Source organism: Diadema setosum, chromosome 3, assembly GCF_964275005.1.
Source record: "Diadema setosum chromosome 3, eeDiaSeto1, whole genome shotgun sequence".
NCBI lineage: Eukaryota > Metazoa > Echinodermata > Echinoidea > Diadematoida > Diadematidae > Diadema > Diadema setosum.
Genome location: NC_092687.1, coordinates 22,167,445 through 22,179,653, shown reverse-complemented (window position 1 = coordinate 22,179,653; position 12,209 = coordinate 22,167,445). Strand labels below are relative to the sequence as shown.

The following is a 12,209-nucleotide window of genomic DNA, read 5'->3' as shown; positions in this document are numbered from 1 at the left end:
TTCATTTTCAGAGTATGGCAATACAAATTTAAACAGAACAAATATGGCGACACATATTTCAACTCAGTCGGCACTGAAAAATTATCTCAACAGAATCATGCGAAATCACACGCACATCTTTGCAGCAACGCACTTGAATTTAAATCGCAAAGTTTAATGCAATTTTGGGGAATTTGCGTTTGATATTTCAAATCAAGTTTAAAACGTTAAGTGTCTAGAAACGGGCCTAGGCTCACTCAAAATCTCTCTAGAGATTTGGGAATTGCGCGTTGTCGTTACTAACCCGCGCAAGATTTATGCATGAACTAAAACATTAGTGTTGCTGATGTCAGTAGGCATGTTTTGGCGGCAAAAGGAGTAAGATTTGGGTAGCGATCCGCATCGTGATCCAAATCTTACTCTGTACAGGGGAAATTAGTTTTCATTTATAAGTCGACAAAATGTCGACTTACGTGTAAGTCGACATTCACGTAAGTTGACGTGTTTTGCTCAGTCCCGATTATGTCGACTTACGCGAGGTTGACTGTATTATGACTTAAAGCTTTTGCTGCTTGGTGTTTTTGTTTATTTGATTGATTTTAGTTCTGTCCACCAGCCAAAAGAGCCTATTTGAAAGCCCAAGAAAGTTCGCCAATGGAGGAGATACCATTCATGGCCATCACACAGCAGCCAGCCATACAAGAAAAGACTGTTAGAAATCTTTCACCATGCCGTCAACATGACCAGCAAGTCAAGAAAACATCATCATCTTGGTTGTCATGGCAAGGTGGAAAGTTGAATGAGTGGAAGGAGGCACTGCAATCATGTGACAGTGTACAAGGAAGGGAGGAATCATGTGAGGAGACGCAATCTACAAACATCCAAAGGCTAGAAGATGATGGTGTAGTAGGAAGTTCCTGTGTAGAGTTTGGAGGAGACAGGCGTTCACCAGACTGGCAGACATCAGAGAATCTCCACAAACAACTCATGGTATGAAACACTTGTATTCTGAATACCAAACCTTTCTTCACATGTCAGGCTTTCTGATTAGCTTGGGAATAGGAATCTCCCCTTTCTTCTCTTCTGCCCATTCCCTCTAAAAGTAATGTTTTTTGTTTTATCTGCCGCGGGTTGAAATAATAACACAAATAGAAAACAGAAGATACCTCAAAGAACAAGGTGTAGACACACTTGTTGAGGATGCAACACTTGTTTTAATGTAACCTAATAAACTTCAATGAAATGGGATAAACGACACATATGAACACGTCAACTGTATGAAGAAAGAACACCAACTGAAGCTGTGATGGAAGAAGGCCAAAACTTAAAATCATTTTTTTTTAAATGGCCAAGATTCCTTGGTGCACCAAATTTTGACAAACGGCATCGCCATAGCCAGTGGGAATATAGTGTAAACCAAGCATTTGTGGTTACATGGGGCATGACTTGTAACCTTTTATCCCCTCAGTCCCTATTCAATTACTCTTAGTACTTGTATGTCTTCCATGAGCATCATGGCAAAGGATATCGTGCATTGAGTACAAGTATCCAGTTTTATGGCCCCAATCCAAATTGCAAAAAAAGTAATGAATTTGAATAGATTAAATATAATAACCTACTTTTGGCACTAGTGTCATGTCACAACAGCCAACCAACTTTGTTTGTTTGGAAACATGCAGTTGCATTAGACTGAAGATGCTCACACACCTCTGAGGCAAAGACGCGAGTGAGTTTCTGGAAGAATATTTCAACTTTTCACCTCATTTTGTGTGAATGATTCATACCAAGATAATATTTTTTGAAATTCTTAAACCATGAATCCATCCATCACCGCTAGAAACAAAAAACATAGTCATTGCAACTGATTGACAAATTGCCCTGCATCAACGTAAATAAGCACTGAATTGATCAGTGTTTTTATCATGGCTACTACTAAAACACTGATCAATTCAGTGCTTATTTACGTCGATGCAGGGCAATTTGTCAATCAGTTGCAATGAAAGCATCTCGATGGAAGAATTTCATGAATTTGAACATAGTCATTGTTGATGTCGTCACTTCAAAACGTATGCACATACTTTGTGTTCAGCACAGACTCTGCAGAACGGGAAAGAGGAAACATGGATAGTGTGAATTTGGTTTTCAATGTTTTATTTGTCGTGTGTTTTTGAAAGCAGCCTGTCAAGAAATGGAGTCTTGTTGTATCCGATCAGGTAAATGTTCTTCTTTCTCATGATGTGCTTAATTGAAGTGTCCTCATTATAACTGGATTCTTGGTATATCATGCTCATTGTAACCTATTCGTTCTGCCATAGGTTTACATGCAAAGGAAAATGGGACCGACTCGATCATCTCATTACAAGCAGTTACTCATTATGACTGAACTTGTTATAACAGGGTTTACTGTATCGACAATTGGCTGCACCATCTGAGGAGCTGGTGCTCTTCCAGCTATGGGAGTCTCTGCATGTCAGTCAGTACATGGGATTACTAGGCAATGTGAGAAAATCCTCCTTCACCTCACCTTGGTTTCTTATGAATTTGGGGGCATCCTATTCCTCCTGGCCCAGCAGCTAGTAGAATCCCTGGTTCACCCCAAAAGTTGTGGTAGCAACTTTAGGACCATCTGGCCAGTTTCATAGACCTGGTGGTAAATTGTTGTAGCTTTATGTGGTCACTGCAGCTGCATTATCTCAGTTTTTCATATAGTTTCATCCCTAGGGGGACCACTCTCTAAACTCATCCCCATATCCCTGCAGGTCAGATCCCTGCGTTTGATGTGGGCATCATGAGAATTCCCGCTTCAAGGGAAGCTCCTTTGAACCTCTCTCCCTCTCCCTCAGTGAATGGATGCTTAGTGATTGTGATGGGGGCCTACCTGCATCTCCAGCACTTGGCCATCCTTCAAATCTTGTCATCATATCAATTGCTTATATGCAACTGCTGGTTATCAAGGACATGGTCCAACATCATGTGGTGCTTTTACTGATGAACAATTCCACAGGATAACTTGCATGTTCCCTCGCCATGTCTTTTGTTAGTCACATCAATATCACAGAAACATGCAAGTTATGCTGAGTCGAGGGGAAGGTGCATTCCATTGTCTAACAAGATAAACAAGATTGACTGTAAATTTGTGAGTGTGGATCTCAATATGTGCAAATACTTCCATATCATGCCCTTCCATGTTTTCTCTGTTTCACCTAATGATCAGAAACAGGTGGAGAGTCCAGACCTGCAGCAGGTGAGGCAGGAGACACTCAGAGCCAAGGCTGAGAAGTTACAGGCACAGCTTCACTACATGAGGGTAAGTACAAACTACGTAACTTCTTTTGCTGTGATTAGGGAATAGCACCCATTTATTTCTGTGGAAAATTTGACCCATCAGATTATGAAATCAGGAAAAGTGTCAGCAAAATTATTTGAATTCCAGAGTAAGCATCATAAGAGGGATGTCTTCCTCTCAGGCTTGAAATGAAATTCCACACTATCCTTACACTGACTTACAAATAAAGAAAAGTCTGCAAAACTGAAGGGTAGAATATTCATCAACAGCTGACGTAAAGTAAGAATTGTTACATTGCCATGTGCTTTCACTGAATATTGATATTGCTCATGAATGCAAATTAACTGAGGTGATGATGTGAACTCTCAACATTACCATTGGTTTGTGCACAAAGATCTCACTACAATATAATTTTTGATTGATAATTCATTCAGAAGCTTTGACTCCTTCCCTTAATAGTCATACAGTCAGGCCTCAATCATGCGACCATCTCTTAACCAAACTTCTTTATCATCAGGATATGTAGGACTAAAAGAAGGTGATTTCAAACTCAGTTAAAACTCCTTCCAAACTCATACGATTCACCCGTGACATTCCCAGCAGAAACATGTTACAGATTTAATGTTGAAATGTTTCAATTTCCTTTGAAAATAAACTAGAATTTCAAGTAGGCTAAGTCAGATTATAACACTGTTGCAGTATTCGCTTCCTATCTAACTGCCACTGGGTCCACAGCTACATGTTTGTACATTGTTTCTCCCATATCTGGCCAAATCACGTATCTGAACAGGCGCTGGTTCAGACATAGCCAGATAACAGAGGTCTGACTGTTGCTGGTTTATTGCAACACAACAACATGTGATGCAAGGGATACTAGTGTCCAATTTCAATTCATGTCAGCAACAACAAAATAATAAATGAATAAATAAGGATTTGTGTGTGGATCAGTTGGAGAGTTGCAAGTAAATGGCAGCACCACATCAACTGATTGTCTGTCTGAATATGTAAATTTTTCCATAGCAACAAAATATAAAGTCTCTGTAATGCTGATATTAATTTGGCCTAATAAGATGTGTCTTCGTGATTACTCTTTGCACTCTCCCTGATTTAGATTATAGGGACTTTTACAACCCTAATACATTGTCGTTGCAACCAGATACCACTATGATATCAATCTTTTTTTTTCAAGCATATTCATTTGACATCAGATTTTGATGAAACTTCTACCATTTACCGCATTTTGATTTTTTGTTAGGGTCCACACCCTTTTTGCATTTTCATCTTTCTTATGTTTTGTAAATGAAATGCCCATGGTTCAATCTTGCATGCAGAAAGCAGTTATGGTAGTTGGGCTGATGCGTAGGTGACAGTGGGGCTCAACAGGGTTAAAAGAGAGTAAGTCTTTTCTTTTTTTTAATCTTTCCATACCCAGATGTAATACAGTTGTGTTATATTTAATTTAGATATAGGAAGAGGTAAACAATGTTACTTGCTTATAACAGTGACAGGAGTAGCCAGACTAGCCATTTGAAGGGGATGGCTATTCGGGGCAAGGGTCCAAAGGAATGAAGTTGACATTTTCATCTCCTCTTCTCGCATGATGTCATTTTCACCAAACTTGGCAGAAATCATTCTCTAAAATTATTCATGTTCCTCCACTCCCATGGGCGAAGGACTTTGTTTATAAATAGCTTTCTCTATAGGAAGCTCTGAATACAGAGATGTACATAGAGATGAATTAGTTGACATGACAAGGTGGTACAGTCAAGTCCTATCCTTCATTTTACCAGCCTTGTGTGTGCTCTGCTGAGATGACCCTTCATCCGTACTGCTGGTTTAGGACATTTTCCACAACACCTTCCCCTTACTTCACCTGAGCCAAATGCTCAAGTGGGCTATTGCGATCGTTCTTTGTCCGGCGTCCGTCATCCGTCGTGCGTCGTGTGTTAACTTTTTACATTTTTATCTTCTTGAAAACCCCAAGACCGATTTTCACCAAACTTGGCAGGTAGCATCCTTAGGGGGTTAGGATCTCAATTTCTTAAAATGGGCACCATGCCATCATGCTATCAAAGGTAGATGCAAGGCACCTTTTTTGTTAGTATCGCATAATGCGTTGCCATGGCAGAACAGCATATTTTCATTAAAAATTGTGGATTGAATTACTCTCATCTTTTGAGCAAATCACCCCAAATTTGGCATGTGTGACCGCTATCAAAGGAAGATGTGCAAGACGCCTTTTTCGTTAGTATTGCATAATGCATTGCCCTGGCAATAGCAAATTTAAAAAAAAAAAATCGTACAAAATGTTGTGGATGGAACTACTCTCTCATTTTTTTAGCAGTTGACCCCAAATTTGGCATATGTGACGGCTATCAGCTCTAGGTAGATGTGCAAGACACCTTTTTCATTAGTATTGCATACTGCATTGCCATGACAACAGCAAATTGTTAAAAAATCTTTAAAAATTTTGTGGATCGAACTAACTCAGTTGCCATGCAACAGCAGTTTTTTATACCAATCTTACGAAAATGTGTGGATCAACCTAACTCCCTGAGTTTTTTAGTATTTGACTTGAATTTTGGCACATGTGACCACTACAGTATGAAGATGTGCAGAACACATCTTCTGTTGATGTTGAACAGTGCGTTTCCATGGTAACAGCATTTTTTCACTAAAAAGAATACAAAAATATTGTGGATTCAGCGAACTCCCTCAGTCTTTGAGCATATGGCTTGAAATTTAGCACATGTGACCGCTATTGGTACATAGATGTGCAAACTTAATCTTTCGTCATTGTTGAAGAATGCGTTGCCATGGTAACAGCACACTCTGAATGAAAATCATGCAAAAATACTGTGGATCAGATATCTCCCTCAGTCTTTGAGCATTTGGCACATGTAACTGCTATAGTACGTAGATGTGCAAACTTAATCTTTTGTCATTGTTGAACAATGTGTTGGCCATGGTAACAACATTTTTCACTAAAAAGCATACAGAAATTATGTGGACTCAGCTTACACCCTCAGTCTTTTAGCATTTAACTTGAATTTCGGCACATGTGACCACTATTGGACATACATGTAGATATATACAAACTTATTCCTTCTTCACTGTTGAAAAATGCATTGCCATGATAAGCAGCATTTCTTCACTAAAAACCGTACAAAAATATTGTTAATTCAGCTTACTCCCTCAGTCTTTGAGCATTTAGCTTGAAATTTGGCACATGTGACCACAATGGTATGTAGGTGTGCAAACTTATTCTTTTGACATTGTTGAATAATGGGTTGCCATGATAACAGCATATTTTGAAAGAAAATCATAAAAATACTGTTGATTCAGTTAGCTCCCTCGGTCTGAGCATTTTGCTTGAAATTTGGCACATGTGACTGCTGTAGTACAAAGATGTGCAAACTTCAACTTTCGTCATTGTTGAAGAATGTGTTGCCATGGTAACTGCATATTTTGAATGAAAAATCATATAAAAATACTGTGCATTTAGCTAACTCCCTCAGCTTTTCAGCATTTACCTTGAAATTTGGCACATGTGACAGCTATGATATATAGTTGTGCAAACTATATTTTTACTTCATGTCAAACATTGTGTTGCCATGGTAACAGCATTTTTTAATGAAAATCATAGATATGGCTGATTTATTTACTTTACTCAGATTTTGAGCACTTAACTTGAGATATGGCATATGTGACTATCAGAGAGCAAAATATACATTTATTCAGTGTTGAACAATACATTGTCATGGTATTTTTTTTTTTTCAATAAGAAGCACGCAAAGTTATCATTGCTAGTTGAGCTAACTCCCTCAGTGTTAGGTGTGGGTATTAATCACATTGACTGATATTCCTGGTTTCTTACTGATTCAGTGCTGAAGTGTAAAATTGATGGTGTTGATACCTGCATATAATTTTGTAGTACCAACCGATGTATTCTTAGCTCTATTAGCACTTGATGAAGAGGACTTATCTTCACTTAGGTCAGGGTTGAAATGTGCACCTCCCTGCTTGAAGTTGGGTTTTGGTTTGTCTACAGTTTTATCTGATATAATATGGGTAGCACTTGTCACATTATTTGTATTATTTATCGTAACAAATACAGATGATTCACTCTTAGGGTTGACTGAACAATATCTAGCCTTGAGAAATTTGAAGTGCTAGAGAATTACACTGCACATGCAATCCTTTACTGCCCTACCCACCTCAAAATGTTCTAGTATATTTAAATGTACATCTGTACTTTCAGGAAGGCTATGGTGGCATTATGACCTGTCAAAGCATTAGCTCTGCTAAGTGCGATGCTGAGATTTGATGCAGAACAGTAATTTTGCTTGTTTGAGAACAAACAATAAAAAAAACACTTCCTCATTAAGGTCCAGCTGCAAAGACTGCTTCTTAGTGTTGTTGTTTTGTTTTTGTTTTTTCTCACCCATATAGCAGAAGCGAGACATTGTCATCATTTTTCTGTCAGCATTGGCATCTTCAACAATTTGGTATACTCTCTCTAGCTTTCCACAGCTTTGAGCTCTGACCACCAAACTCACACCACAGGTATATAACCTAAAGATGCTGGTCATCACCTAAAGATGCCAGTCAAGTTCAAAATGTTGAATTGCAACAAGGTCAAAATATCAATGAATTTCCTGTGATTTAAGAACTGTAGTACAGTCAACTTCGGATACCTCGACGTCGGATAAGCCGAATATCACTTATCTCGGGGGCAAAATGAAAGTCCCGATTGTTCCTATGGAGTTTCCATGTATTAAGATTCGCATAGCTCGAAAAAAATAACTCGAAGTTCGGTTACCTCGGAGGGAAATGTAATGTCCCGATCTTAATTAACTTATTGTTTTTCCCAGCACATGTTGCTCGAATCGAAATTGCAAACATCACTCAGCATCTCCGATTAAGTGCGCGTGGACAGCAAAGACATGTCACAAATCTTTTCACACTCGATTGTAAATATTCCGAAGACACCTAGATCTAGACCTGATGTAGGCCTCTTTTTGCACTGTGTCAAGACGTGCCTTATGGAATAATCAGTGTTCCCCTAACAAGCAACGCCAGCACGGTCGGGATGGCAGCCCGGGGGTTGGTAGGCACGGGATCGGTACAAAATCACTACAGTCATTAGACATCGGCCTAACATTAGATTCTACTAGCGCTTGAACCTTGATATTTACCAAGTCTCAGATCAAAGTTGGATATCTAACTGTTAGATCAAAACAGATCTTAAAGTTCCCTTCTGCAGTGCAATAAAGAATTATGTATTTATTTACTAATTTACTTACATTATGATGGAAATCATCCTTATTTTAGTGACCACATTTCCAACTTAACGACCGAAACAGATCGAGAGATTTTCCCTGTACGTAAGCACACCTATTCTATTCACGCGCACACAAGCAGCGCGGGGCTACTGGAAAATGTTTGAAAATGCATTTTCTGAGTTTTTGCATGTTCAGAATTTTGATTTAAAACAGTAAAAATTTCTTCAAGAAAACTAGAAATGATATTGACACATTCAATTAAAGAAGCATGTCTAGTTTTATAAAACGTTAAATTACTTTTGAAAGATAATCTCATCTTGGAAAAACAAACTTTGCAGGACATGAATTAATCTGTGAATATTATTTCGAGAAAACAACACCAAAACATTTGAGAGCCCCATATATGGCTGACAAAATGAGTTTTTAAAATGCTAATGAAACACATTTAAAATTGCAATTTCATGAAAAGGGACAATTGAAACTCATGATCTTTCAAATATCAATTGAATGCAAGCAAAAAATAAAAATCAGGATTTTTTACATGCTTCTGAATTTTGTGCTAAAAATAACATTTTTCGGCAAAAATACGCTTGACATCCGGCCGTACGCTACTCCTCAGTATTTTTGCAAGACTTTGAGCATTAACAAAAAATGCCGTCAAATCTTTTTCTAGAGCCTTACTAGGAGAATATATAAGCACGCTAAGGAGAAGTATGCGAATGATTACGCTACAAAAATGCGCAGCAAAAGAAAGAGGTATGCGCTCGCTACCGAAAGCAAATTCCACATAAGTGCATTATAAATGAACCAGGTGCAGATTGGTATTTGCAGGTGAATGTGATTCTTTTCAGCGACATTAACAAAAGCCATTCATGCAGCATTGGCATGTAAATTACCACTTGTGCATGGCTGTTTTCAACTGCCTTCTTGAAGACTACTCCATGTATTGCAAAGTGTGTGTTGTAGAGGTCATTGCAGACTAGTGGTAACTGTGAACTGGCTTATTGCAAATCAAATCACTTACAAGTGCAGTAAAATAGAAATAATCAAATATATTTTAAAGGAGACAAGTCATACAGTGGTATAGAACCCCCCCCCCCCCCCACTTCAGGAATCAACTGTACTGCTTGCCCTGCAGGTATTTACTGCACTCAGATACTATGATAATGATAACATTATCATATAGCTTTAACTGACATGGTTGTCATTATTTACTGTCATCATTTGCCACCATTATCTATTAAGTAGATGAATGATAAAATAATTTTTTTCAGATTCGAGTTTCTTCACTTTGTCTCCCTCTACAAATTAAATTTGTTGAAATCGTGACTGTTGATCTGTAAATTAAAAACCATGTCGGAAAAAACTCAACAAACTTGAATCTGAACCTTCACCCCCCTCTGAATAATTATCTTTCTTTCATTTGATATGCCTTGTCCGCCATGGACTACTTAGCATAACAATGTCAGAATTTCGGAGCTTGGGTATTTGTTCCATGTTCATCGTGTCACTGCCAGCAGCCAGGGACAGCCTGGTGGTAGTGTCGCTGCCCGGAAAGCAGTAGATTACAGTTTCGAGTCCCACTGGTTCCTTTTTTCCAACATGTCTTTTAATTTACAGATCAGCATTTGCGATCGTAAATTTAATTTGTAGAGGGAGACAAAGTGAAGAAACTCAAATCTGAACCTTCACCCCCCTCTGAATAATTATCTTTCTTTCATTTAGAATAATTTTTGTTCTCTCAAAGGTACTCACCATCACAGAAAGAAGATGAGTTTAACTCTTTTTAATCTTCTGATTGAGATAACCAGGTCTATATCACTAACATTGATTATCAAGGGAAATGGTAATAGCAATATGCTGTACCTCATTACTAGCAAGATTATACCAAGGCTGATGTCAGATGTACCCTGAAAGGGCTGAGTATGCTAGAAATGTAAGTTTATCTTTAATACTCATAAAATCTTGGAAGTATTTTACTGGGACCCGTATCAGCCAAGTATGAGTCCTATAGTTTCTGTTAGATTGTCCGTAAGAACCAATGAAATTGCCATGTAGTTAGTGAATAGGTCATAACACTGTGCAGTATCTTGTAGAAGATAAGAAGACAATATTATTGTCTTGTCACATTCACATTTTACACCATTATTGTCCTTTCCATTTAAGAGGTTAGGCCTTTTGGGCGGGCAACCCACATGGCTCTTGTGAAGATAGCCCTGCTTAACCTCTTGAGGATGAGTCCCGAGTAGACTCGGCCAAGGGTCTATGGGAAATGCATGTTATAGCGAATCCAGTCCGTCCTCAACATGTTAATGTTAGTCATATTTGTCATCACAACTGTCAAAGTTGTTTATTGCTGCAGTAGAATATATAAAAGATCAACTTGGTCCAATAAGAAGAGCACAAGCGTGAACTCTTCTATACATATTCATAGAAATGCATGAATGTGAAAAGCATGACTGTACAGTACCAGTACCCCCCACACAAAAAAATTACTTCAGCTCTAGCTGACCACAGTAGTCTCACTTTCCAATTTCTATGTCATGTTAGCACCCAAGGTTTTAGTGCTTGAAAGTCAGGATGGTGGTTCAATTTATTGATGACAATAAACTGGGAGATTTATGATGTAGCATAGGCTTCTAAACTCTTAATCATATAGCACTATAAGAACTCACTCGCCCACAAGTTTGTCACAGATGTCGCATATTTGTAATTACATCCCTCACAAATTATTTCTTGTCCAGTGATTGGTCGAGAGCATTGAAAATGACAAAACATATTTCTACCATGAAAATCCTTGTTCCATCAGAGTCTTACTATTTTCCCTAGGAAAATAATAAAAATAAACTACATCACAGTGGTGATCTCTGTCACAGCTTTTTTGCTTCGCAAGAGATTTCATGTACAAATGAATGGGTATCACACCATCTTCGCTTAACAACAAGACAAGGTCAATTTCCACATACAAATGAATGAGCATCACACACTGTAGAGGATGCATACGCTTATACTCAATGCATGGTAAAAAAAAGGTGTGTGGGAGAAAATGAATACTATGTCTATTAGAGAGACTCTTATAAAGCGCTCATTCTACCTAAAAAAGATACCCATGGCTTTGTGGAACAGAATGTAACGTTACAACAGAGTATCATATATTATAGAACAAGAACAAGCAAACAGACAATATACTATATAGATATAAGTAGATCTATCTAGTCCTACTTCAGGTTTTGACTCTTAGTCTTGAGGTTCTTTTTGAAAGCATCGATAGAAGATTCCACTGATCTACATTCAATACAACTGGCCGCCTGTCTCTCAAAAGTATGCTATTCTTCTGGCTACGCCGAGAAACCCGAGAGCATATAGGCACAGAGAAACCAAAACAAAAACAGTCACTTACCGCGCGCACCCTCCGTGCGCACGCTGGTGGCGTGCGGGAGACCACCATTGAATCATCTTCTTTTACCGCTCGCGACCCGCAGAGTGAACATGTCAGTCTGCTACATCGCTCTCCTTCACCCACTACCTCGTGTGATCTGACAAGCTCACCCGACTGATAGTTTCGACTAGGGAGACACTAAGGTCAGACCCGCCCTTTATTTTCTTGGTAGCTGAAAATAACCTATGGTTATTTATCAGACTCGTTATTTACCTGCCAC

The 12,209-nt window shown here is 38.5% G+C and overlaps 2 protein-coding genes across 3 annotated transcripts in view; one reads left to right on the top strand and one right to left on the bottom strand.

Moving 5' to 3' along the window:
- The window catches only part of LOC140226267 (uncharacterized), a 72,208-nt gene that overhangs the window by 24,566 nt on the left and 35,433 nt on the right, over positions 1-12,209 (bottom strand). Inside the window, exon 1 of one of the 2 annotated variants that reach the window (XM_072306759.1) lies at positions 2,504-2,858. The exons of the other annotated variant lie outside the window; for it this stretch is intronic. The gene's annotated coding sequence lies outside the window, so the exon portion shown is untranslated. Of the gene's footprint in view, positions 1-2,503; positions 2,859-12,209 lie in introns of those variants that run through there. 2 annotated transcript variants of the gene reach the window in all.
- The window catches only part of LOC140226266 (uncharacterized), a 28,687-nt gene that overhangs the window by 3,717 nt on the left and 12,761 nt on the right, over positions 1-12,209 (top strand). Inside the window, exons 2-3 of the mRNA XM_072306757.1 lie at positions 583-969; positions 3,194-3,286. Coding sequence (XP_072162858.1) covers positions 583-969; positions 3,194-3,286 — 480 coding nt within the window. The remainder of the gene's footprint in view (positions 1-582; positions 970-3,193; positions 3,287-12,209) is intronic.